This window comes from Equus caballus, chromosome 22 (genome assembly GCF_041296265.1).
Source record: "Equus caballus isolate H_3958 breed thoroughbred chromosome 22, TB-T2T, whole genome shotgun sequence".
NCBI lineage: Eukaryota > Metazoa > Chordata > Mammalia > Perissodactyla > Equidae > Equus > Equus caballus.
Genome location: NC_091705.1, coordinates 11,255,923 through 11,282,281, shown reverse-complemented (window position 1 = coordinate 11,282,281; position 26,359 = coordinate 11,255,923). Strand labels below are relative to the sequence as shown.

The 26,359-nt window shown below is 37.6% G+C and overlaps 2 protein-coding genes across 8 annotated transcripts in view; one reads left to right on the top strand and one right to left on the bottom strand.

Annotated features, from left to right (window-relative positions):
• ESF1 (ESF1 nucleolar pre-rRNA processing protein homolog) overlaps nucleotides 1-5,889 on the bottom strand; it is a 59,224-nt gene extending 53,335 nt beyond the window's left edge. The window contains exons 1-2 of one of the 3 annotated variants that reach the window (NM_001301273.1): nucleotides 5,803-5,889; nucleotides 3,721-4,402 (exon numbers count right to left, since the gene is read on the bottom strand). In NM_001301273.1, coding sequence (NP_001288202.1) covers nucleotides 3,721-4,360 — 640 coding nt within the window. In that variant the 5' untranslated portion in view covers nucleotides 4,361-4,402; nucleotides 5,803-5,889. The other 2 variants (XM_023625922.2, XM_023625923.2) reach the window with 2 other exon arrangements.
• A 61-nt stretch (nucleotides 5,890-5,950) lies between these two features.
• NDUFAF5 (NADH:ubiquinone oxidoreductase complex assembly factor 5) overlaps nucleotides 5,951-26,359 on the top strand; it is a 31,927-nt gene continuing 11,518 nt past the window's right edge. Inside the window, exons 1-7 of one of the 5 annotated variants that reach the window (XM_023626104.2) lie at nucleotides 5,951-6,215; nucleotides 8,394-8,434; nucleotides 10,900-10,963; nucleotides 15,591-15,638; nucleotides 16,808-16,911; nucleotides 20,089-20,128; nucleotides 22,866-23,063. In XM_023626104.2, coding sequence (XP_023481872.2) covers nucleotides 5,994-6,215; nucleotides 8,394-8,434; nucleotides 10,900-10,963; nucleotides 15,591-15,638; nucleotides 16,808-16,911; nucleotides 20,089-20,128; nucleotides 22,866-23,063 — 717 coding nt within the window. In that variant the 5' untranslated portion in view covers nucleotides 5,951-5,993. Of the gene's footprint in view, nucleotides 6,216-8,393; nucleotides 8,435-10,899; nucleotides 10,968-15,574; nucleotides 15,639-16,807; nucleotides 16,912-20,088; nucleotides 20,129-22,865; nucleotides 23,064-26,359 lie in introns of all 5 variants that reach the window. The other 4 variants (XR_011430798.1, XM_023626106.2, XM_023626107.2 and 1 more) reach the window with 4 other exon arrangements.

Sequence of the window (26,359 nt, the reverse complement as noted above, 5' to 3'; positions counted from 1 at the left end):
AGATGATTCCATGCTCTTGATGGGTTCAAAAACAAAAAGAAATTGTTTACTAACTTATGAAACTATGTTCTAACACACCAAAGAGAGAAACACCTAAATTTGTCTGCAGAAAGGTATTTATAATAAGGAAAACTTCACAAAGATATCATGTGACTTGAAACTAAATGAAAAGGAGTCTTGTTAGGAGGAAAAGTAGGAAATGGGCTTTTATTTTAATATCACAAGAGAGTGGGGAGTAATGAAAAATAACTAGCCAGGAGATGTGAAATAGCCCAAAAAAGAGCATTATCATAAGTTCTGTATATGGGGGTCAGAAAAACACTATTGCAATAGTGAAAGAAAGTTACTATGAGGTGAGCACCAGAATTCATTTTTCTTTCCTTCTTTCTTTTTTTTGCTGAGGAAGATTTGCCCTGAGCCAAGATCTGTTGCCAATCTTACTCTTGAGGAAGATTTGCCCTGAGTTAACATCCGTGCCAATCTTCCTCTATTTTGTATGTGGGTTGTTGCCAAAGTACAGCTGCCACCAAGTGGTGTAGGTCTGCACCTGGCAACCAAAACCAGGCTGCTGAAGTGGAGCGTGCTGAACTTAACCACTAGGCCATGGGGTCAGCCTCCCACAATTCACTTTTAAGCAACATGCTCAAAAATAACACCTTGGGGACCTAGCTCCATCAAGTAATGCAATATTTCCCGTGCACCAGTCATTAACCATACTATCTTCATGATTTTTGCATATCACTGATATTTTTCATTAAATTGAATTTTTTTAATTAAAGAAATCAGTTTTAGCTTTGTTCTAAACAATATCCCTGAAGTCACAGATGTGATATGGTGGTTACATTTTTTTCTAAGATGTTGAAATAAATACATAACTATCAATATAAAAATGTTCCAGTATCATCTCACATCTCTTTTCACATATGACATCTTTTCACATATGACAATAGTACACAAACCACACTATGGGTTGTACAATAAATTGATACATGGGAGAGTTAAAGAGATCTAGTATTTTAATATTTTTGACACCAATGAATAAAAATTAAAATATTTATTCATTCAGCAAATATTTGCTCAGAACCCACCATGTATGAAGCCATATGCCAGATAATTTGGGTTACCTCTATTCCTAGATGATATTGCTCTAGTAGTGACTGTAAAAACTACTACTTATCCAGCTACTTAAAAAAAATGCTTTATGATTTTCTTCCTAATTATAAAAGTAATGAATACTCACTGCAAAAAATTTAAAAAAATATGGTTTAATGAAGAAAATACAGATCATTAGTAATTTTTTACTCTGAGATAACTGGATGGTTATTTTGGTACATAACTGCCTAAATTTGTTTTCCATGATATACCTACCAATTTTTTTAAGTGGCTAACCACACCATTTATGCTCTTTTGCAACCTATTTTTAAAACTTCATATATCACAGACATGTTTGGCTAGGTCACAATTTATTTAATCAATCCTTTAATGATTTATGTTGCCATTTTTTTAATTTTTAAAAACAATGCTACAATGCACATCCTTTGCACACATGTCCAATTACTTACTTAAAATAAGTTCTTAGCAGTACAAGTGCTGGGCACCAACATTTTAAAATGACACATAATACCAAACGGCAACTCCTCACATCACCTTTATCTTATAGCACTTAAAAAAAAGTCCCTTGTACACAGAGTTGATGGAATGATAGCTGATGAAAGAAGATGTTTATATATAGAGTCACTTAATCCCTACTGACAGATAATGCCTTTTCTAGACAATGAAACCAATGTAAATTACTACAAGCAACACGCGGGGCAAAAAGATTCAAAGACTTGAGTTACAGGCCCAGCTCGGTGTATCCTCACATAAATCACTTCGACCTTGATTCCTGATTAATATATCCTAATTTCTTGAGGTTATTGAGAAAATTAAGTGAAAAAAAGATATGTAAAAAGATTCTGTAAAATCAATCCAAAGAATTACATGGATATATCACTCTAGTGCTCTAAATCAAGTGAAATTCAAAAGATGCTAGACTAACTTACTTCACAAACTCAGCATCAAACCAACTTTGTTGCTGTTCCCATTCTGATCTTATTCTTCAATTTCAGTAACCAGACTCATATCTCTTCTCCCCATACCTTAGTTTGCTGTAGAAAAGGAATGGGACGCCACCCCTGATCCACTAAGTCCCTGCTATCTAGAATTCTGTCCACTGCCTGATACTTTCTACCTTCTCAGTGTGATCTTGGCCTGTCAAGACCTCTCTCTGCCTTTTCCTGATGCCTACCCTCACTGGATCCTGTAATCATAGCCAGCCTTCATCAGGCTTATGTGAACAACACAAATTTTCAGTTATATCAAAGATCAGCAACACCAACACTCAAATTTTGCTGCTGTGAGAGGTAACACAGAATTTTAATAAGCTTAGTAAACATGTAAACATGAATTAGAATCAGATATTTCCTACTTTTAGCTCCAAATAATCACTTCTAGCTGTATTATCCACTCACCCCTTCAGAGACCTTATAATCTAATCAAACGAGAATACTGACGTCTTCTGAACATAACCATATCTTTGCTCACAAAGTTCTTTCCACATAGAATGCTCAGGTCCCCAATTTTTCCAAATTCCAATCAAAATACTGCTTCAAGTATAAATTTTCCTCTAATTACCATTATCTCGAGAAATCTCTTCCTCCGAGTTCTCATACCCCTCTGCTAAACATCTTCTACGGTACTATTATCCTATTTTGTATCATGGTTCTGACTAACTTCTTCCACTTTAGATCTGCACTGTCCAATATAGTAGTCAGCAGCTACATGTGGCAACTGAGCACTTGAAATGTGGCTCCTCCAACGTGACATTAGTATGAAAGTAGAATGCAAAATATTCCATTAAAATTTTTATGTTGACTACATATTGAAATTTTTTTGATATATTGGGTTAGATAAAATGTATTAATAAAACAATTCCATCTGTTTCTTTTTACTTTTTAATGTCTCTACTAGAAAATTCAAAATTATGTATTCCTATTGGACCATGCTGCTTTAGACCAGTGTCACTGCATAGAGTTTAGCAGACTGTTATTTGCAAAAGAGGATATACAAGAGGGGCAAGAAGGGCTTCAATTGAAGCCAAACTCCTCTCACCAAGCCATGTACCCTTCAAGGGCACTGTGTCTGTTCCGGGAAAAAGAACCTGTTACTTCACTCAAAGGTGCTGTCTCTCACAAAACTGTGAGCTCTGGCAGCTCTGTGTGTCCAGAGGGGCACATCTTTTTCTAACTTGCAGAGGCATCACATAAACTAGCAGCAGCCCTGACAAGGGGGATCACGTCTTAATCATGTTCTATCTGCCAGACACTAGTTACTAAAAGTGGTTGAATGAATGAAAGAATGGATGAGTACTCAACTCTACTTAATCTTTTTCAGAGCTTTTTCTTCTTTTCATGTGGTGAGAACATATAACACTTCATGTGGTTAGAGAATATAGCTCTCACTAGTGCCCAGTACAAATCAAAATCATTGTTTAGCCTCAAGATTCAAGATTTTATTTGTTTCTCTTCTAGCCGTTACAGCACCAAATCAAAAATTATTAATTATTATATGGTATTTTTTCTTTCATAGCTTTATACTTCCAAATAAGCATTTGACCATTCCTATTACACTATGAAAATAAATAATGTTATACCAAAAAATCCCTAGTTTCTTTCAACCAACCTGATTGCATTTCTCCTCTTGTTTCAGAAAACTTGATCTTGGGAGATTCCACAATTTCAGAGGTGCCTGAGTCTACTGTCCTTAGTTTTCCTTTGGGACACGCGTCTGTACTATGTCGAACAACGTTTTTTTTCCCTTTTGCACTTTTTTGTGTAAATTCTTCATTATCTTTCTTGGGACTTATTTTTGAATCTATCTTCTTAGACTTGCATGAGTTTTTCATTTTCTGAATTCTGTCAGAGTTCTCTAAGTCATTTTCATTTTTGGAATCCTTTCGACTAATGTTCTTAGTTTCTTTCTTTTTTTCTTCAACTAGATTTTTTGATTCTATTTTGTTTTTAGTTTGGGGTCTTTTCTTCATTTTCTTTTGGTTCAATAGTTTGTTATCTTCATCAGATAGATCTGAATCAGAATCTGAAAGGTCATAAAAACGTTTCAAGTCCTCTGTAGTGCTGTGGTTGATGGGGCGTCCTCTTTTATCCACAGCATAATTCAACTTGAACTTTTTGTCATGAAACATTGCTCGAAATCTCTTGTCGATTTTGATTTTTCGTTCTTTTTCTGGCATCTCCCAAAATCTTGGGTCCTTTGTAACCCGCCTAAACCGCTGGTCACTCATTATCTCTTGTTTGGATGCCATTTTTAAATGTCTGACTGGACAGACGCTTGAAGAAGCCAAATACTGAAAAACAAAACAAACGTTCATAAAAATGCAGGGTTAGTAGTATAATAGGTGCCTCAGGAAAAAATATTAATTCACAATATATCCTAAGCTAAACGTAAATAAAATAAAGGTAACAAGTGTAATTTCATTTTCCAAACTTATTCTGCGTCACACGCAAAAAAACAAAACCTAACAGAATCTCCTCTTTTGATTACAGACCTCTTGGAGAAATAAACAAGGCAAAATCAAGCAGAATTCCAGGGCTTTATAGAGGGGGCAAATGCTTACTAGCCAATTGCACTCACCTAGAATTCGGCTTTTTCTCTTTGTATACCTGTATATGTTACAAATTAAAAGCTAATATAATCAAAAGATCCCAGGCCTGGGTCTCATTTGTTTCTTCACATTCTGGCCCCCTTCTCTCTGTTAATCTTAACCTTATGTTACTTTAAACAGCCTTTAGTTCTACAATACTAGTCTCCTAACTAAATAGACCAAAATCAATTCAGGTTTAGCTCACAAAATTCCCTCTTTAAGTCTGACCATCCTTTAAGAACCAGGTAAAGTCTCTCACTCTTTTTAATAAAGATCACTTCTTTCCATAATTTCTTACCCTACCAGTGACTAAGGCTGATTACCCCCAAAACATATTAGAATACGTGTGTGTGTGTATAATTACTATCGTTCCCTTGAAAATAGTCGCTAATGGTTTAGCATCTCTAGATTTGACTTTTGCAAAGAGCCAAAAGTAATTGATTATTAAGAGCAAAAAGGAACTGACCAAATAGGGTAGTGGTGCTTTGTTTCAAAAGAAAGCCTTGACTATAAAGCTATATTTTTCCCTTAAATTTGAAAACAACTTTTTATACACCAAGAAAAATCAAAGATGTCAATAATCCACTTACACACTTAAAAAGATAACATTAGTATTAACGATGGCGAGCTCTTACTATGTGCGGGTTACTGTTCCATGAATTTTAGAAATATTAAAGCATTTAATCCTCTGAATAGCCTTAGGAGGTAGGAAACACCTCATTCAACTATTAGAGGTAATGCATATAAAGGTTGGGAACGAAAGCAATGGACAAACGCCAGATATTTGAAGAGCGAAAGGCGACCTGACCTCACCTCTGACGCCCGCCCTCATCTCCGGAGGCCACTCTCCCGTTCTACCCACCCCCTAACGCGGGGAACACCGAGTTGCCTCCGGAACGAAGGTCTCCTTCCCAATTCCCAAACCTCAGCGCGCGGCTACTGGGCTGAGGACCCTCGACAGGACCCTAGGAGGACCAAGCAAGTCTGAAAGATGAAGCCGGAAAGGCAAGGAGGAAGGGCGCACCCTCACGAATCCGAAGGAGACCCTATCAGACACCGGTTCTGTACCCGCTACGGCCCTTCTTGAACCCAACCCCACTCACCTCCGAGGAGCCCTCTCAGAGCCTCACATGGGACCCATACCCACAATCCTCCGCGTGTCGCTCCGCCGTAATGGCACGCGAACTGGGCCAAACTACTTCTCTTTTCCCTCTGCGAAATCTGGAGTAGTCGCCGACGCCGCGGCGGCGCATGCGCACAAGAAGGGCTCCGGCGAGTGGCGTAGCCGCTGGAGATGCTGCGGCTGACCCGAGTCTGGCTGCTGTGGCGGCGACCTCCGGCGGCGGGGGTTCCCGCCAAGAACCTCGGCCTCAGGAAGGTCGCCTCTGGTGTCTCTCCCCCGGGCAACGCCTCACCCAGAGCCGTAAATATCTTCGACCGGGATTTGAAGAGGAAACAGAAGAACTGGGCGGCCCGGCAGCCCGAGCCGAGGAAGTTTGACTACCTGAAGGAGGAGGTGAGGCCGCGGGGCAGCGGGGCAGGGCGGCGCCGGCCTTGGCCTCGGGTCCAGCAGCTCCGGCCGGGCCCGGACCGACCCCAGCTCGCCGTGTGACCTTGAGCAGCCGCCCAGGCTGTCCGGGCCTCTACTGTAATCACTGAAGGGCTGGGCTCGGGTATTTCTAAGGTGGTATGCATTCATTCATTCATTCACTCACTCAGCAGTTACTGCTTGAGTTACAAGTGTGTCTAGAGCAAAGTAGACCGCTGCCCTCATGAGATTACATTCTTGCGGGAGGCGAAACAGTGAACGAGAAATGTAATGTCAGCTAAAGAAATAAAGTGAAGTCGTGCAGTGATTGCGGTGGTCCGGGAAGACCACTGTAGCACACACCGTGATGAGGAATTGGCCAAGCTGAGATCTTGGGGGAGAAGCGTTACAGGCAAAGGGGAGGAGAAATGCAGAGTCCCCGAGGCCTCCAGTGAAGGAAGGAGTGGGAGAGAGAGGTCAGGGGGCGCCCAAGTGATTAGGGCCTTAAGGAGTAAGGACTTTGGATTTTTTCTCTCTCTGAGCTGTCCCTTTAGTATGGTAATCTCTGGCCACATGTGGCTGTTCAGTACTTGAAATGTGGCTAGTCCAACTGAGATGTGCTGTAAGTGTAAAATACAGTGGATGTCAGTGACTTAGTGTGAAAAAAGGATGTAAAATACTTCATTAATAATTTTTATCTTGATTACATGTTGAAATTATATTTTGATATGTTGGGTTAAATAAAATGTTAAAATTAATTTCTCCTGTTTCTTTTTACTTTTTTAAAGTGGTTATTAGAAAATTTAAAATTACACTTGTGGCTCTCGTTTTTCTGTTGGCCAGCAGTGCTCTAGAGGAATGTGAGGCTGTTGAATGGTTTTAAGCAGTGGAGTCATAGGATCTGGTTTATGTTTTAGGAAGATTAATTGAGATAAATTAAGATCTCTGATTTGTGTTGGTTTGAAAGACCTCTTCCTCGCTGCCCAGGTGGGCTAGAGACTGAGAGTTTTTACTCTCTGGACCTGCAGCACAGAGCTCAGGCCTAAGTAAATGTGTCTTCAGGGATAGAGCAATATTGAAGTTGAGTATAATGAGCTCTTTCAGGCCAAAGCAACAAACTTTGAGCTCCTTTGGGCAGAGCTCTTTGCAAGCCCTGGCCTGATCAGGTGATTGACTGTGTTTGTTCTCAGGGTTCATAATGGCATGTACTTAGAAGATGTGTGTTCCTAGCCACTCTTCTCCAAGAAAAGTACCTAGAGATTGCAACTGGACTGAGGCCTCACCAGGGTGCAGGACTAGAATAAATGAGATAAAGTATTTGAGAGTTCTTTTTATGATAAACGAAAGACATTCATGTTAGGAATGACGTACAAAGTGGACTCCTCTGGGGAAAGACTTCTGCTGTACCTCCTCCCTTCAACCTCCCTCTCCTAAAAAGCAGATACACATGTCCTAAACTTTCAAGTTCTAATAGAAACTCTGGGGTGTTTATGAGGGAATAAGTAGAATGTGGGGGATATTTGGCTCCCACATCTTTATTCCTGCCAGATGAAGCTAGCCCACCAAAAGGAGGCACCTACCTTAGGACATTTTTTAGATTGGGATGGGATTGGGGAGGGAGGCAGGAAGTGCGGTTTCTTCAGATTTGGCTGACTTTTTCTAATTTACAGACATTGCTCAGAAAAATTCTTTACCTGTTTAGGAGTTACACAAAATTTGTTAATAGTCATCAAATAATAGAATTTTTATTACGTGACAGCTTATACAGTCATCTGTAATAAACCCCAGCTAACTAAATAATTTTTCACTTTCATATTCCTCATGCTAATATCTATGGGCAATAATGTGTCTTTTATGCTCCAATTGCTTTTCGTCCTTGCAACCTTATACCACAAAAATATATGTATATAAGGAATGTTTAGTCTTGAATTCATTAAACTGACTTCTGAAGTCAATTTGTTTCCTGGGATTTTAATTTATTATGTTTCTATTCAGAATTTGAAAAGAAAGCTGCTGTAGATAAATTGAAACAGGGATAAAGGGGAGTACTTACCAACATGTTGAAACATAAGTAACCTATGGATTGTTGAATACTGGAAAAAGAGTATTACTTCTCTGTTAAACCTACTCAACTTGTCTCCATCATTGCCTCCTGTAATCCTTCAGGTTGGAAGTCGGATCGCAGATCGTGTATATGACATAGCCAGGTAAGTGATGATTAGCATAATAAAACACAGTTAACTTTTGACTGGAGACTTGAGAGACTGAATGCTGAAAGCTTGATATCTGGAATGGTGGAATCTGGAGGAATTTATTATCAGGATTAGTGATTTTAATCACTCTCTAAGTCTCTGCTTTTTTCTGTCTGGGAGAGGAAGTGTTCTTTTCTTCACTTTTGCCTAAAAAGAGAATGAATGGAAACACAACTCATAGCTTCTATCTGAGCCTGGATGTCTGATCCACTTGATTTGGCCAAAAGCCAGTAATGGAAAGATTGCTCCAAAAATGGAGATAAAGAATTAACTACACATGAATTTTTAAGATTTACTGAATCTAGCTTTAAAAGTTTAACTAAAATTAATGGAATCTTTTACCATCTAAATGGAGAAGAAAGTCTACCTAGATTTGTTCCCCAATCAGGTTATATGAAACTTTGGCCATTTTTGGCTTAAATATTATTAATGGCAATAAGGGTTCTCTGACCATTCTATAGAGGCAGATTTGAGAAAAGACTGCATTCATCAAGTCTTATTAAAACCATGATGGATTTCTTGCTCTGTATTAAGCATAACAAAAGCTCTACAGATTGAAGTTTATAGCTGCATGGCAGGAACCACAGTTAAATAATGAGTTTGCCATAGAATTGCTGTATTTTGTTAGCAAATCACTTTCTGTGTTCTTTTGTCTGAAAAACAGAGATTAAATTAGGCCAAGATGGGGTGAATTTATTACATTTGTCTATAAAAAGGGGAATTTTGTAAAATCACAAATTCAGTCATATTTTAGATATATCCTTGCTACTTAAAGGAGTCTTGGGATGCATTAATTTCATACGGTAGAAAAAAATTCTTCATTGTTTCAAATAATCACTCCATTTCATTTGTTTCGTTAGTTTTGTTATTGTAAAGATCTGAAAAATAGCTACTTCTCTATAGTCATTCATTTGCTTGGATTTTTAGGCCATTTTCAATATCATAAATGAAACGTTAAATTTTCCAAAACAGTTTGGATTTTACAGTCTTTTTATGTCATAGTACTGAGCAAAACACAGGTCTATAGAGAGACCTATGCTTATGGCTAACAGCATGTCCTAAGCTAACATTAACTCTTAGGAATTTAATTATTAAAAATACCAGTCTAAATGTTCTTGCACTGATGTTTTATTATTAGAAATAATAGTTTATATTGTCAATATTGATCTTTTGTTGATTTTTTAGAACTTGCCCCACAGATTATTAAATGTCTTAATTTGTGGTATCTGAGACTCACTTAATACTGTTATAATCAGTGATAATAATAACTCATTAACTAACTTTTGTTGAGTATTTGTACTGTGCTAAAAACTTTACATGCATTATTTCATAAAATTCTCACAACCACCCTGAGGAAGTTAGTAACTTTTCCATTTTATAGATGGTGAAACTGAGATCCAGTAATATTAAATCACTGTGTATGGTCACAGAGCCAGTAAATTGCAGGCCCAGAATTCTAACTCATGTCTTTGATTCCAAAGCCTGTGTACTTCATAAGTCTCACTGTGTTCACAATCAAGATAAAGGGCATTAGGTAGATAAGTGGTTGTTTCTCACTAGCTGTTCTCCAACTGTGTACTGGTGTTCTATACTTTTGACATAAGTTTTTAGCAGAAAGTGGAAAGAGTCTCTTGGTTCAATAGGAAAAATATTATTAGTGGATAAAATTAAATTTTCTTGTTAAAAATTTTTCTTAAACCTATAGATGTGTGTTTCTTAAACAATTAGATGTGTGTACTGATTTATGACATGATATATTTAGAGGAGACAGCATAGCATAGGGGTTAATAGTTCCAGTTCAGGATTCAAACTGACTGAATTCAGGTTCTGACTGCCACTTAGTTGCGTGAACTTGGGTTGACCTACTTTACTCTGAACACTTAGCACACCTCTTTGAACCTAGTAAGATTTCAGTAAAAGTTAGCTGTTATTTAGTTGGTGTTTTGTATTGTTTTGAGTTTAACGTATTAATATTTCATGGTATTTCACATGCTGATTTCTAAGTCATCTGCTGCCTCAGTAAATTTGAGAAATGGGGATAATTAGTAAGTTCCTGATAAGTATCACGAATATTTTCATGTTGATTTACGTTAGCTTCTTTTCGTTCTTTATCTGGATATATTATCAGATCAAAATACCCCCACTAAACCTGTTCTTTGAATTCATGTCATGGAGCAATCTGATGGAAAGCCAGTTGACTGTGAGGTCTTGTGAATGGCTGGACATGAGACATACTTGCTCTGTCTGGTATGTTCTCTGGTAGATACAGCTTGTAAGATGAGACAGAAAAAGTGGATTATAGAACTTTCTGAAAGTTGTGTTCACTAAAATGTTTTTACTTAAAAAACATTACTTCTTAATAATTATTTTATGGACTGTATTATTACAGACAAAACTTAACTTCTGTGTGTATTTTTTAGAGATTTCCCCCTTGCTTTGGATCTCGGTTGTGGAAGAGGTTACATAGCACAACATTTGAATAAGGTATATTTATTTGATGACTTAATTTACTTTGAAAAATAAAATTGGCTAATTTTAAGGACAAATTTTCTTATGCAATTCTTAATCAATTAAGTGGTTGAACCAATGGTTGTTTTGTGTCCCCTTTTAACTATTTTTTTCTTAAAGTGATTTTTCTTTCTTTTGAATCCATATTATACAGTGGTTCCTACTGATAGTTTCTTTAAGTCTATTTAAGATACATTGCTCTTAATTCCCACTTTGTTCAAATGTGGTTTTGTTTTTTGCTGAGGAAGATTTGCCCTGAGTTAACAACTGTTGCCAATCTTCCTCTTTTTGTATGTGAGCTGCCGCCACAGCATGGCCACTGAGACAGGTGGTGAACGTCTGCACCTGGGAACCAAACCTGGGCTGCTGAAGTGGAGTGCACTGAACTTAACCACTAGGCAACTGGGGCTGGCCTCTTAAGATGTTTTTGATAATTCACAATTAAAATCAGATTAACATTCATTTGGAACATGGATTAAGCTAATTTTCTAGCTAAGAAAAATATTAATTTCATCAGTTGGTTAGAAATCTTTCTGTGTGATTAAATATAGGTAGCCTTTATTAATGCTTATACTGTTTTATTTTGCATTTTCTAGTTCAGACCATAAAGACCATTTATTGTTTTAGTCCCTATATATACTATGCTGTGATGGACACAGATTAAAGTGGGCTTCCTATTTAAAATCTACTTAGAAAATACATACTCTTGGGCCAGGGCGGGGGGAGAGGGGTTGTGTGAGTCTCCTAAAACACTGTTATTGATAATAGTAAATGACACAGAAACGGTACAGTCATTAAACTGCAACAGGAGTTAAGGGAAAGGGAAAATCAGTAGGGGGGCACGTGTCAAAGGCTTCTGAAAGGGCACAGAATCTGACCTGGGATTTGAAAGGAACTGAGTTGGTGTTTCATAGGCAGTGGAAGTTAGGGCATAGCAGTAGGAAAGGCACAGAGGTAGAATGCGGTAGCGTGTGATATAGTGATGTTTTGGAAAGATTTATTTGGGGATAGTATGCAAGAAGGATTGAAGAAGAGAGAAGATAAAGATACAGACCAATTAGGAGGCTGTATTAAAGGTAGTGCAGGCATGAAAGAGAAAGGCCTGCCACCCACGTAGAGGCAGCAGGATATAAAGGAAGGGATGTATAAAGAGACGTAATAGAACCCATAGAACTTGATGACTGATCAGATATGGTGGGCAGAGCAAACCCATTCTTCTGGTTGCTCAGGCCAGAAAACTTAGTCATTGATTCCTCTTGTGTCCTCCCCTCCAACATCAAATCCATCAGCAAATCTTATTTGGATTTCAAAATAGATCCATAATTCTACTACTTTCGGTATTACCATATTGGTCCATATTGCAGTAGCCTCCTTATTGGCCTCCCTTCTATTCTTGTTCTGACAGTTTGTTCTCATAACAAACTAATCCTTTTAAAACGTGTCAGTTGGTTGTCAGTCCTCTGCTCAGAACTCTTGGCAGTTGTCGTCTAATAATTTGATAATAATCCAGGGTCCTAATCCATAAAGCCCTCAATGATCTGACTCTCCATGATGTCTTTGACCTTATCTCCTTCCCCTCATTCCCTACTTTTTAGCAACCCTGGCCTCCTTGCTGTCTCTCAGACTGGCCAGGGCTTTGCACTGTACTTGTTCTCTACGTTCTTCCCCAAGATGTCTGTGTGGCTTACTGCCTCACCTCTCAGGTTTTTGCTTAAATGACCCCTCATCAAAAATCCCTTCCCTGACTATTCTATAAAACAGGGCCCCCACTCTTGACGGGCTAGTTGCTTTATTTGTTTCCAAAGCACTTATTAGCACCTGCTGTATGTTTGTTTATTTGGCGTCTGTCTTCTCCTACTGGAATATAAGCTCCACAGACTTGCTCATTTTTGTTCACTACTAAATTTCCAGTAGCTAGAACACACAGTGAAGATTTATTAAATGAATATTGCGTAAATAAATGCGTGGTAACTTTGAAGTTATTACTTCAGTGACTGGAAAAAGTCAGGGGATGTGGTGGCAAGGAGCAAGTGGTATTCCTATTTTGGATATGTTGCGTTTGAGGTGACAGTGGACTATATTACTGTTAATGTCCGGCAGGTAGTTGGAAATGTGGAACTGGAATTGGGTGTTGAGGTTAAGAGCATTGACTCAAGTTGGGCAGATCGGGATTCAAAATTCAGCTCTGCCACGTGCTGTCTATATACCCTTAGACCAGTTACCCAACTTCTCCAGACCTCAGTTTCTGTAAAATGTGAGCAGTAATATGTATCTCCGAAGGTGGGCAAGAGGATTAAGTGAGATGAGATAAGTCTGGCAAAGTGGAAGCTGTTGTTCTCATTTGGAAGCCTCTGTCAGAGGTGACAGCAGAAGCCACAGGAATAGGTAAACTGGGGCAAAAATATAGAAAAGAACCGTCCACAATTTTATTTAGGGGTAGAAGAATGAGGAGGAGCCAACAAAGATGCTGGGAATAGTAAGCAAGATGGAAAGTGCCTTAATGTGGTATCTTTTGACTGTGAGAAGCAGAAATCCACTGAAGCCAGTTTAAATACAGGGACATTTGTTACTTAGAGGCTCTTATGTCACTCAAGGATCTGAAAGTACAGCCAGCCTCACAAGGCCTGTTTGAAACAGAATGAAGGCCCTCCTGTTCACTTGCTCTCTGGGATTACTAGATGCTGCATGGTTGCCTTCTTTCTTTTTTTAATTTTTTTTTAAAGATTGGCACCTGAGCTAACAACTGTTGCCAATCTTCTTCTTTTTTTTTTTTCTGCTTTTTCTCCCCAAATTCCCCCGGTACATAGTTGTATATTTTAGTTGTGGGTCTTTCTAGTTGTGGCACGCGGGATGCTGCCTCAGCGTGGCCTGATGAGTGGTGCCATGTCTGTGCCCAGGATCTGAACTGGCGAAACCCTGGGCCGCTGAAGTGGAGCGCACAAACTTAGCCGCTTGGCCACGGGGCCGGCCCCGCCTTCTTTCTTTTTTCTCTCTGCAGACTATCACTGGTATTCATCAGGGCATGTGGCCCCAATATGAGTATCCTACACCCAGTGGTGTGCTGAGGCTAGCTTATAGCAGCTCATGAAAGCTGATTGTTAGTATCTCTTCCCAACTCTGTATTCAGTGATGTCATGTTGATAACTTGAAATCAGCCATGGTGGAGTGTTTATGCCACAGAAATTGACAAATGCTACAAAGCAGTCCCTTACCAAAAGCCCGCTATTAAAAATTTACCAGCATACCACTGCCTGCACCCTGAAGTCTACATACTCTTCCAACTCCAGGAACCTCTGCCCCTGTCTCTGTCTCTTATTTAAATTTTCAAGTCAGAGACAGGGGTAGATAGTCTGGATTGGCCTATTTTTTCACCCCTCCCACTGGTATGCTGGAATTAGCTCATGAGAGCCAATTGTGCACATTTTTTCCCAGCTCTACTTTCAGCAACATCATGTTGGTGGCATGAAATCTGCCATTCTTGGAGTGGTTGCACTGTGGAAATTGGGCACCTTTTTTTTGAGACCCAAAGTTAAACATTTACCTGCACACCAGTTGCCCTTAGGTAATCAGCAGTGTTCAGGTAATGGTAGGGTACCCAGGTAATGGTACAGTACCCTTTCCAAGTTGTGGGCAGGGAAGTTCCTTAAGAAGGAGGTGTGGATGAAGTGCAAAGGATTGGTTTCTCTAACAGAGAAGGTACTCAAAGAAAGTGCTGAAGAAGTTTCTAGTAGACCGTCAGCAGTGCTCTGCTTCAAAGAGGTCAAGTGAAGTAAGACTGGTAGCAGACCGACTGTTGTGGTTGGTGATTAGTTTATTGGTAATCCGAGCAGTGAAAGTGGAAATAGATTACCAAGAATTGGGGAGAAAAACATTAGTGAGAAGTAGAGTTGTGGATTGCAAACAAAACAACCACAAGACCATTAGAGGTGAGGAAATTTTTCAAAATTGGGAGGCTTATGCCTGTTTTAAGGTGAGAGGGAAAGAAACACAGAAGATGAAGATTGAAGATAGGTAGAGATGGTGATGGAGGGAGCAGGATCCTGGATAAAAAAGTGCATAGTGGAAGGTGTTAATCTGGGAAAGAAATAGTGCAATACTCTTTCCTCTGGAAAGGAAGGGAGAATAGGTGAAACAGGGAAAATGAAACCAGTTAGGCCCCTCTTAAGTAACTGTTTATTAAGTCTTTCTTTATTCTTTGTAAACTCTTTGAATGAACAAGTGAAAGGTGAGAAAACCATTCCAAGTCTTTTATGGCACAAGAGTGGGGACTAGCTCTCAGCATTTTATGCCATGGCAAAGGTAACACGTAAGCCTTAACCCAGTGAAGTAAATGAAGGATGTTGATTATTCATACTTGTGTTCTCTATTTTATTAAACATAGGGTTAGTTGCATGTATTTAAATCTGTGTAACTTAATATGTGTTATTAAAAGTAATTGTGTACCATACTGGTTTTATGCAGCAAAATACCCTTACAAAGCTGAAAATTAGCTTATAATTATCACTTTCTCCTTTAGCAATTTCAACAGTCATTCTGTTTTATTTGTTAGTGGGTTTTTGTTTGTTTGTTTTTGTATTATCTGATCAACTTTATTTCATTACAGGAAACCGTTGGAAAGTTTTTCCAAGCAGACATTGCAGAAAATGCTTTGGTAGGTAGCTTTTTAACACATGGTTTCTGATCTCTTGGTTTGATTTTTAGTTCTTTGTTTTTTATTTCCTTCAACTTCGAAATAGCATTGTTTGGTTTTTTTTCCTGTTTATAAATATAATACATATAAAGAAGAATTAAACAACATAGGAAATACAAAGGAAGAAGAAAATATCACCCCTAGTCCCACCACTCAGAGGCAACCACTGGTGACATTTTGGTCTCCCCCTTTGTAGGTGAATATCTATCTCCCCAACACACAATTTTGTAGAAATGGTGTTATGCTAATGTGCCATGTTTTTCACAGAACATCGTCCTTTTATATACACGCACATACCATCTTTTTAAAGGGCTATGTAGTATTCCAATATATGATTTATTTATTCCATGATGTATTTGGCTAAGTTTCTATTGAACGGTTCTATTTCTATTTTCTCAATAACCAACACTGTGATGAACATTCTTATATAAAGCAACTCTGTATGTTTGATTTGTTTTTCTCCCTGAGAATAAATTCCTAGTAGTGGAATTTATGGATTCGTTGATGTTCATCTTTAAATTTTTGATACACATCTCCAGACTGCTCTTAGAAAGACTGAATGACAATATTCGATGAAAGTACCTTTTTCTCCTTCTCTTTGCCTCTTTGGTTTGTAAGAGCTTGTTTTTTTAGAGATATTAATTTTTCATCATGTATGTTATAAATATTTTTCCCAATGTTTTGTTTACACTTATTATTGCTTTTTAGAAGTTTTTGATTAGTTTATCGTCAAATATATCAATCTTTTCCTTTTCAGTTTCTATCTTTTAAGCCATGTTTACTTAGGTGTTTTTATTTGAGTATAACAACGTTGACCCAGATTTTCATCTAGTACTTTTATGGCTTCAATTATTCCACTGAAGCTTTCAGCCTTTTGAGATTTGTTTTGGTGTGAGATAGATGTCCTATTTATGTTTTTCCAACCAGCTAGACAGTTTTCATGGCTGGTCTTTAGTGTCATTTCAGAAATATTTTTTGAGTTTCTGTGTGGCTCTTTTGTTTGGTTAATTTTTTTTGAAGGGATAGAAACTGCCAAGTAAATGTAACATTACTTAAATTTAACAATGATTGCATTAGTAACTGAGATTCTATATAAATGTGTTTTTGAACTTTTATTTTTTAACCATTAGAAAAATACCTTAGAAACAGAAATTCCTACTGTCAGTGTTTTAGCTGATGAAGAATTCCTTCCCTTCCGAGAAAATACATTTGACCTGGTGGTTAGCAGTTTAAGGTTGGTAATCCATTTGTACTTTAAAAAATATATGTGTTATAAATAGATAATTTATGCTTTAAAGTTTTAGTATTATAAGGTAAAGAAAATAGATAATGGAGTAAATTCTTAACTTTTTTTTAAAGTCACAAACCCACTTATGTTGGTTTATAAGCAATAAGATTTCTCTGCTAAAGAATTTTGGATTATATGCTCCCTAGTGGAGATAATATGATACAGCACATCAACTTTTTTTTCCAACTTTCCTCAATTTGCAAAAGCTCATCTGTGATAGAAGGGTTTTCCTCCCTGATGCAACTTGGTATCCTGGAATTGATATTGATGTGGGCAGGAGTTTGAAAGAGTATACTGGCTCCAATATTCAAATGTTAGAGCACCCTTTATAAGCTTGTTCTTCCAAATAAGGAAAAGCTAGTATTTCTTTCAACTAAAATTCTTTTTCTACACAGAAATGTAGTCCTCAAAGTTACTTTTTTCCCTCTGTGCTTCCTACCATGTCCCTCCACATTTATTACACAAACATATTATAAATATTTATTGGATAGATTATAATATGCAAGGCACTGAACTAGGTGCTTTGGGGGAGTACAAAATCAGTTCAGACAGGGATCCTGTCCTCAAAGAACTCAGCATCTAATAGAGAAAATAAAATATTCTATGCAGTACCTTATTTCTTCTTATTATAGTCAGATAAATTTTCTTTCAAAGATTTAACATGCTCTCCTTGTCAGTACAGCCGTTTTGATAGCTGATTTTAGGGTGACCAGTCATCACAGTTTGCCCAAGACCTCGCCAGTGTTAGTGGTGAAAGGCCTGTGTGCCAGGAAACCCCTCAGTCCCAGGCGAACTGGGAGTTGGTCACCCTTGCTGCTTTCTTCAGTGAGTTTGTAATTTCTTCCCTGCTTTTTGACATGTGCTGAACAAAATTAGAAAAGTGTTCAGATTCTGTCATGAAATGAAAAACATTACAGAGCCTTGGTCTGAGGGCAAGAGCTCTGCGCAGGGAGTCAGAACTCGAGTTTTAACTTTAGCTCATCTGCTTGCTATTGGCAAGTAACTGATTCCATTGCTTTCATTTTCTCCACAAGTATGATAGAGTTTATAATATGACCTCCTTAATTTTTAAAATATCTAATAATTGTTAGAAAGCCTTATGAAAGATACATTTGAATTTAACACAGTACAGTGTGAAATGGGTCTTCAGTACTATCCTGAAAGTCAACATAAGATGATGCCAACTCTACCAGGAAAGTGTGACCACACTCTATAGAGACTCAGAATATGATTCTTGCCATCATATTCTTGCGTATCACCACACACTGGGACAAGGTCAGTAGGGTCAAAAGACAATGCAAGAAGTTCCTTAAATTAAATTTTAAGTACATGGAGCTCTGGGTTGTTTTTGTTTTATGATCTTAAAAAATATGGGATATTTATCAGAAAACTTATTAAGTTTTTGATGAATAATACTATTTGCCTTGGAAAAATAATGTGTGATGATAAATTTTATTTCTTTCCAGGAAAGTAGGGCTTAGAATGCTAGTATATATCTCTAGCTTAATTGTTTGATTTAATTAATGAACTTCCTTGAACATGTCATCAAGTGCTTATTTTTATTACTTTCTTTCAGTAAAGTCTCAGAGTAGCACTGTTTAGATGAGATGTCAGATAGGAACGACTTTCACTTTATTTTTTTTCCCTAGCTTTATTGAGATATTATTGATATATAGCATATGTAAGTTTAAGGTATACAATGTGATGATTATACATACATGTATATATTGCAGAATGATTACCACAGTAAGGTTAGTTAACATCTCCATCCCTTCAATAATTACGATATTTTGTATATGTCTGTAGAGATAACATTTAAGATCGACTCTTTTAAAAACTTTCAAGTTATTGATACAGTATTGTTAATTATAGTCATCATGCTGGGCATTAGATTCCCAAATATTTTTCTTATAGCTAGGAGTTTGAACCCGTTGACCAACATCTCACCATTTCCCCCCTCTCCCAGCCCCTGGCAGCCTCCATTCTATTCTTCTCTTTCTGTGAATTCAGCCTTTTTTAGATTTTGCATGTAAGCGAGAACATACAGTATTTGTCTTTATTTATCTGACTTATTTCACTTAGTATAATTCCCTCAAGGTCCATTCATGTTGTCACAAAAATGCAGGATTTCCTTCCGTTTTTATGGCTGAATAATATTCCATTGTAGATATATACCACATCTTCTTTATCCATTCATCCATTGATAGACACTTAGGTTGTTTCCATGTCTTTCTCGGCTGTTGTGAATAATGCTGCAGTGAACATGGGGGTGCAGATAGCTCTTTGAGATAGTGTTTTCACTTCCTTCAGATATATATCCAGTAGTGGGATTGTTGGATTAAATGGCAGTTCAATTTTTAATTTTTTGAGGAACCTCCGTACCGTTTTCCATAGTGGCTATAACAGTTTATGTGCCCATCAGCAGTGCACAGGAGTTGCCTTTTCTCTACATCCTCACCAGCATTTATTATCTCCCGTCTTTTTGATAATATGATATCCTAATAGGTATAAGGTGATAGTTCATTGTGGTTTTGATTTGCTTTTCCCTAATGATTGGTGATATTAATCACCTTTTCATGTGCGTTTTGGCCATTTGTATGTCTTCTTTGGAGAAACTGACTTTTAGTTTATTCAGTGAAGAATAACTGGACAGATAATTATATCAACAAAGTGATTTACTGTCACATTTTGTAGTGTCACAGAAAGAGGGTTTTCCCCTAGGAAAATTTTTCATTTTAAAGATTTTATTTTTATTTTTCCTTTTTCTCCCCAAAGCCCCCCCAGTACGTAGTTGTATATTTTTAGCTGTGGGTACTTCTAGTTCTGGCAATGTGGGATGCCGCCTCACCTGGCCTGATGAGCGGTGCCATGTCCACGCCCAGGACCTGAACCGGCGAAACCTCAGACTGCTGAGGCGGAGCACGTGAGCCCCACCACTCGGCCACAGGGCCGGCCCCCAAAATTTTTTATTTTAAAACTTGTATGAAACCAGTCAGTGAATTTTGATATGTAATTTCAGGCTTCAAAATTAACACCTTTTTTGTAGCTTGTCATTATACTAGAGGCAATTATAGTGATTAATTAAACGAATTAAGCTAAAACAAATGTGTTTTCATATTGTAGTTTGCACTGGGTGAATGATCTTCCTAGAGCACTTGAACAGGTAAGAACCTTAATGTTGATTGTAATAGCCTGTGTTATTTTATTTATTATTAGGAACTTAGCATTTGTTTCAGTTTTTATACAGAAAGTTATAGATGTTTCTCTTTTATAGTTCTGACAGTAGAAAATGGAAGCAAATCCAGTATTTATTATCTTCTGTGGGCCAGGTACACTTGCTAGCCTTTGGCATATTAGGAAGTACAATGATTGATTCCCTCCTTCCTGGGAATTCAAAAAATCTAATTATAGAGATGTTTTATCTATTTGTGAAAACTTTAATAACTTGTACAAAATGATATTAGAAGACATTTTCTATATGTCTTTCTTTTCTTCCTTTATTGCCTATAAATTTTTTGTGGGTAAGAACTTATTTGTTTATATTTGTATCTTCTCCATGCATTATACTTAGAGAATGCTAGGTAATGTTTGTTGGTTAACTTTTATCAGGTGATAAGGCAGGTAAGGAGTAGGTAAAAAATTGTGTTCAGAGGAAGGAAGGAGATACTGTGGCTTGGAATGGCCTAGGAAAGCTTCAAGAGGAAGGAATTACTTGAACAGGGCCTTAGAGGACAGGTCAGATTTGGAAAGAGAAGGCGTTCCAGGAAGGCAGAATCAGAGTATAGATGGGGAGGTACAAGAGCTTCAGGAGCATGAAAGGACAAAGAGGAAGCCTGTTGGAGAATTAGCTTAGTGCTGAGAGATGAGGCATATTGGAACCAAATTTAGGAGGACTTGGGTAATGCTTAGGAATTCAGAGTTTATTCTTGATGCAATTCAGAGCTCCTGGAAAATTTGAAAGAGGAAAGTGACATGATTAAAAAGCTAGTGGGCAGTGTAATAACTACCATATCTTAAGCACATACTATTTGCCAGTCATTGTGCTCTGTTTTATATATGTGTTAAATAACCCTGCAAGATATCTTCATTTTGCTGATTAGAAAACTGATTCCAGAAGAAGTTGGTTAAATTGAAGAGACTACTTTCAGTGGTCCAGTCATGAGATAAACTAAATCTAGGTGGCAATGGTAGGCGTTAAAAGGAAGGTAGGGATAGTTACGACTCTGCAAAGGAAGAATCAACAATTTTGTGGCTGGTTAGAGCTGAAGATCAAAGAGAGGGAGGAGTCAAGGCTCACCTTAAAGTTTTGAGTCTGGATGACTGGGAGAATAATTAGTAATAGTAGTAGAAAGAATGGTAGAGGGAGTAGAAGAGATAAAGGGAATAGAAAATGGTAATTAACAAATATAGCAATTGGAAAGAGGAGTTAGTTTGAGAATAAGTGTTGTGTGTGTTGGATCTGTTGGGGGGATCTATTTGCCAAGAGACAAATGTCCATGACATAGGCGGTTGAACATGAGTTTAGAGTTCTGGAAAGATGTCCGCGCTAAAGATAGAGATTGGAAAGTCATCCTTTTGAAATCCAGGGGAATTGATAAACTCCCCGAGTTAGAGAGAAGCTGCAGAGAGTTGAGGACTAAATCTTAGTCTCTATATTAGACTTTGGTGACAAGAGAGGGAAGTAAGACTACAGGGGCAGAAGGGAAGAAACCAAAGATTTTACAGTTGATTTGCTTATATACTGTTTTGTAATTACTTCATAATATATTAAATATAAATTCAAGATGGATGCTTTGATTAGAAGCGCCTACTCTGATTTGGATTCTGGTTTGCTTTAGAATCCACCTTTTCCTGTAACATTCCTCATTGTTGGGAATAGTCACAGTCAAACTAGTTACAGATTGTAGTCTAAGAGAGTTAGTGAACAAACATTGTGGTTCTCAAATTCACTCTGGCCACTATTTTGCTGAAGTTATCAATTACAAATTGTTTTTGTTTTAAAGCTGGAAAATAAGTTAGATACTTCTCCTTAAAAAAAAAAAAACTAGTGTGTTGCTAGGTTAATGTTGTGAATTATAATGGTTTCTCTAAAAATTAGCTTTTTCTGTGTAATAAGACACCATAACTTAGTGATTTAAAACAACAATTCATTTAGCTCACGATTTTGTAGTTTGGGAATTTGGGTAAGACTTAGTTAGGAAATTCTTCTGGGTCTGGCTTGGCTCACCCATGTGTCTGTGATCTGCTGCTAGATTGTCTTGGACCTGGCTGGTCAAAGATGGCCTCAGCCAGGATCCCTGGCTCCTCTCTGCTCCTCATGTCCCTCATCCTTCACCAGGCTAGCTCAGGCTTGTTCACAACATGGTGGCCTGACAGGGCTCCAGGAGAACAGGTGGAAGCATGCAAGGCTCTTTGAGACCTTAGCTTGCCACTAACACACTGTCACTTTCACTGCATTCTTTTGGCCAAAGCTAGTCACAAGGCTAGCCCAGATTCAGGGAGGGGGAAGTAGACTCCATCTCTTGATGGGAGTTGTTACAAAGTGACATTTCAAAGGGCACAGATACAGGGAAGGTTATGATTTTTGCAGTCTACCATACTTTACAATTGCAGTATTTTTCTGATTATAAAATTTGTCTATTAGAAAATTTGAAAACATAACATATTTTATTGATATCAATACTATCAATGAATGTATTGTATCTTTACAATAATGTTATACTGCATCAACTTTCTGATAGTTTGTTGCCTTAGATGTTATTTATTAAATTATCTGATTATTAATTTGACAAAATAAGAATGGTAATCATAAAGTATTGATTGCGACACCATATATTTATTCGATTAACATTTTTGTATATAAAATTTTGAATAGTTTTGTTGTCTTGTATTTATTACAGATTCATTATGTTTTAAAACCAGATGGAGTGTTTCTTGGCGCAATGTTTGGAGGTGACACACTCTATGAACTTCGGTGTTCATTACAGTTAGCAGAAACAGAAAGGGAAGGAGGATTTTCTCCACATGTTTCTCCTTTCACTGCTGTCAATGACCTAGGACATTTGCTCGGGAGAGCTGGCTTTAATACACTGACTGTGGTAAGTATCAAGAGGATCAAGTAACCCATTAATTACACAGTTCAGAAACAACTTCTCATATGAAAGATAGGACACTCTGGGTATTGATGGTGTTGTGGAAAGGTTTTGGCACTCTCTCTCTCTCTTTTAATTGAGTTTGTATAAACTCATCTTGATTGACACAAGCTAGGAATGTAAAATTTTTAGTTGTTACCTGAATAGGTCACGCCACCCCCCCGACCCCCTCCAAAAAAGGACCTCAGTTAACAAGGAGCCTATTTTCTAAGACATACTACTCCATCTGAATCTTGAAATGCAGAGTTAGGTGTAATAGGAGAGCTAGAACATTCCAGATAAGAGGGAAAAGATACAACACTACCTCTACTACTAGCCCTCAATTGAAATAGTGCCATATGAGGCAGAAGTGAGAGAATGTGCATTTGCGAGGCCTAGGGTAGATCAAGGTTAGAGAAGGTAGGACATGGACTACACTCCATTAGGGCTGGAGGATCTGGAAAGAGGACCCTTAGGCCGTCAGGGCAGCAGGGTAGAGGAAACATGGAGTCAGCATGGTACAGTGATGGTATAGGGTATTGGTGTCTGACAGGTATAATTTGGATCCTTACCTTGCCCTTTTACTGGCCGGGGGAATTTGTTGGATATGCTTCACCTCTCTGAACGTTCATTTAAAAAAAAATGCAAATGTCACTCACTTCAGGTGGCTATTAGTATTAAATAAGATAAAGGGTGTGAAGTGCCTGGACCATGGTAGATGCTTAATAAATATTAATTTCTACCTTCCTCTCCCCCCCGCCCTCCCCCCCAGGACTTTGCGAGCCAAGGCTTCCAACAGGAAGTCATCTGGAGAGACTGATTGCTCCCTTCTAACTCTCTTCAATAGAAAAGTCATTCTAAAAGATGTCATTACTGTCTTCAGAGATTGATTGAGTAGACTTGCTATGATTTTTCCAAACCCCTCAGGCCTAGAAACATTTCTAAACCTGATTAGAGGAAATAGAAATTTCTTGATGAAGAAAGCTTCTCATCACATAATTAGAGATGATAAGCTTTAAATTAAAATAACTGTTTAAGGTGATTTAGTGTGAATCTATTTCGTAAACCAACCAACCAAAAGTGGATTGTCATATCCTTTCATGTTTTGATAGAAAGCAAGGGGATAGACCCCCAGAGCCCTTAATGTTGGAAAGGGGCTTCCAGGGAATGGAAGAGAGACAATAGGCTAGAAACTGATGACAACCCTTAAATGTGTCTAGGGTTCACCTTTTGTAAACTTTTAAATGGGCTGAGTCAATAGAAACTGCATTCTGAGACGTTGGGCAGCTAGAAAATGGGCGAACTCTGCTTCACATGAGTATTCTGCTTTGTAATTTAATATAGGCAATTTTATGTTTAGGGATCACTGTATATTTTTAATATATTTTAATTATGTAAGTAATTACACAAATATATTTTAATTGTAAACATTAAACCATATAGATAAAGTGAAAGTTTGCCATTCTCCCATAATCCCCAAAATCTTATCTCTCTCTTTAACAGTTGTCAAAACCCTAGTTCAGGACCCCTCTACACACTTAAAATTATTGACGATCTTAAAGAGCTTTTGCTTATGAGGTTTATATCTATCAATATTAACCATATGAGAAATTAAAACTGAATTTTTGTGTTTATTCATTTAAAACTAACAATAATAGGGGCTGGCCTGGTGGCGCAGCAGTTAAGTTCACACATTTCGCTTTGGTGGCCTGGGGTTCACCAGTTGGGGTCCCGGGTGCGGACCTGTGCACTGCTTATCAAGACAAACTGTGGCAGGTGTCCTACATATAAAGTAGAGGACGATGGGCACAGATGTTAGCTCAGGGCCAGTCTTCCTCAGCAAAAAGAGGAGGATTGGCGGCAGTTGTTAGCTCAGGGCTAATCTTCTTCAAAAATAAATAAATGAAAGTTCAAAATAGTATTTAAAAAACTAACAATAATATTACATGTTAACATAACCTATGTTTTGTGAAAAAGAACTATTTTCAAAGAAGAAGAATGTCATTGCTTTATATTTTTACAAATTTCTTTAGTGTATGGGGTAATAAAAGAGAACTAGATTCTCGTCTGATTCTGTGTTCACATCTATTGCAATATCACACGTCACGTAACTTCTGAAAAATCCCATTGTATACTCATGAGAGAATGAGACGTGAAGAAGTCAAAAAACATCTCATTATTATTATGAAAGTAGTTTTGACTTTGCAGATCCCCAAAAGGGTCCTGGGGAGCCCAGGACTCTCCAGACCACACTTTGAGAACTGCTGCCCTAGAGATAGCTACCATTATCACTTTGGTGTGTAACGTTCCAGACTTTTTTAAACAAGAAATGCTTTACTATATGTAGACACACATACATATGTATGTATTTCAGAAACTTATTTTTCATTCTTCACAGTATTTAGAGAGTTTTTAAAATGAATGTGGATATAGTTGCCCTTCTTAACTTCTGCATGTTATTCCCTGGTGTGAATGTACCACAATTTTATTTAACTATTTCCTTCATGAACGACATTTAGGTTTGTTCCAGTTTTTTTTGCCGATAGAAATAATGCGGAAATGAATATCCTTCTATTCTGTTTTCATTTATTTATTCTTTCTTATAACAAACATTTATTGAGTACCTTCTATGTGCCCGGCACTATTCTAGATATTTGGGATACAGCAATGAACAGACAGAAATCCCTGCCTGATATTCTTGGATTTATAGAGGGCCTGTCAGTAGATTGTAGAGAGTCCAATGACACTGGGACGTTGTTTGTACACAAACTTGGTTTTTGTCTTTTGAATGTGAAGGAAGGGACCCATAGTTTTCATCAGATCTTGAGAGAGTATTATGACTGAAAATAGATCAGAAACTACTTGTTTAAAGCATTAATGTCTAATATTTACTTTCCTTATAATAAGGAAAAGATTATCCTTATAGTCCACCCTCTTAAGAGTTGTCTCCTCTATTGCTATGTTACAAACTGAAGTGAAAAAAAAGAATTTCTGACTGGGAATGTAAAGCCACTGAAAAGTGTAGGGGGGAATGTAAGGGACATGAGTCACACAGAGAAACATAGTGCAAATGTTCATGGGGTGATGTTAAAGAATTTGTGCCAGATCATACAGGTTAGGCAGCAATATTAGGGGAGTCAAAAGTTGTTGCCTATTAAGAAAAAGATAAGACTTCTGAGTCATCAAAAGAAAGTTAAATTATGTTAACCACATGCAGTTTTTTACAGTTATAAAGTGGGTTGTGCATTTTAGAAAGATTTCTA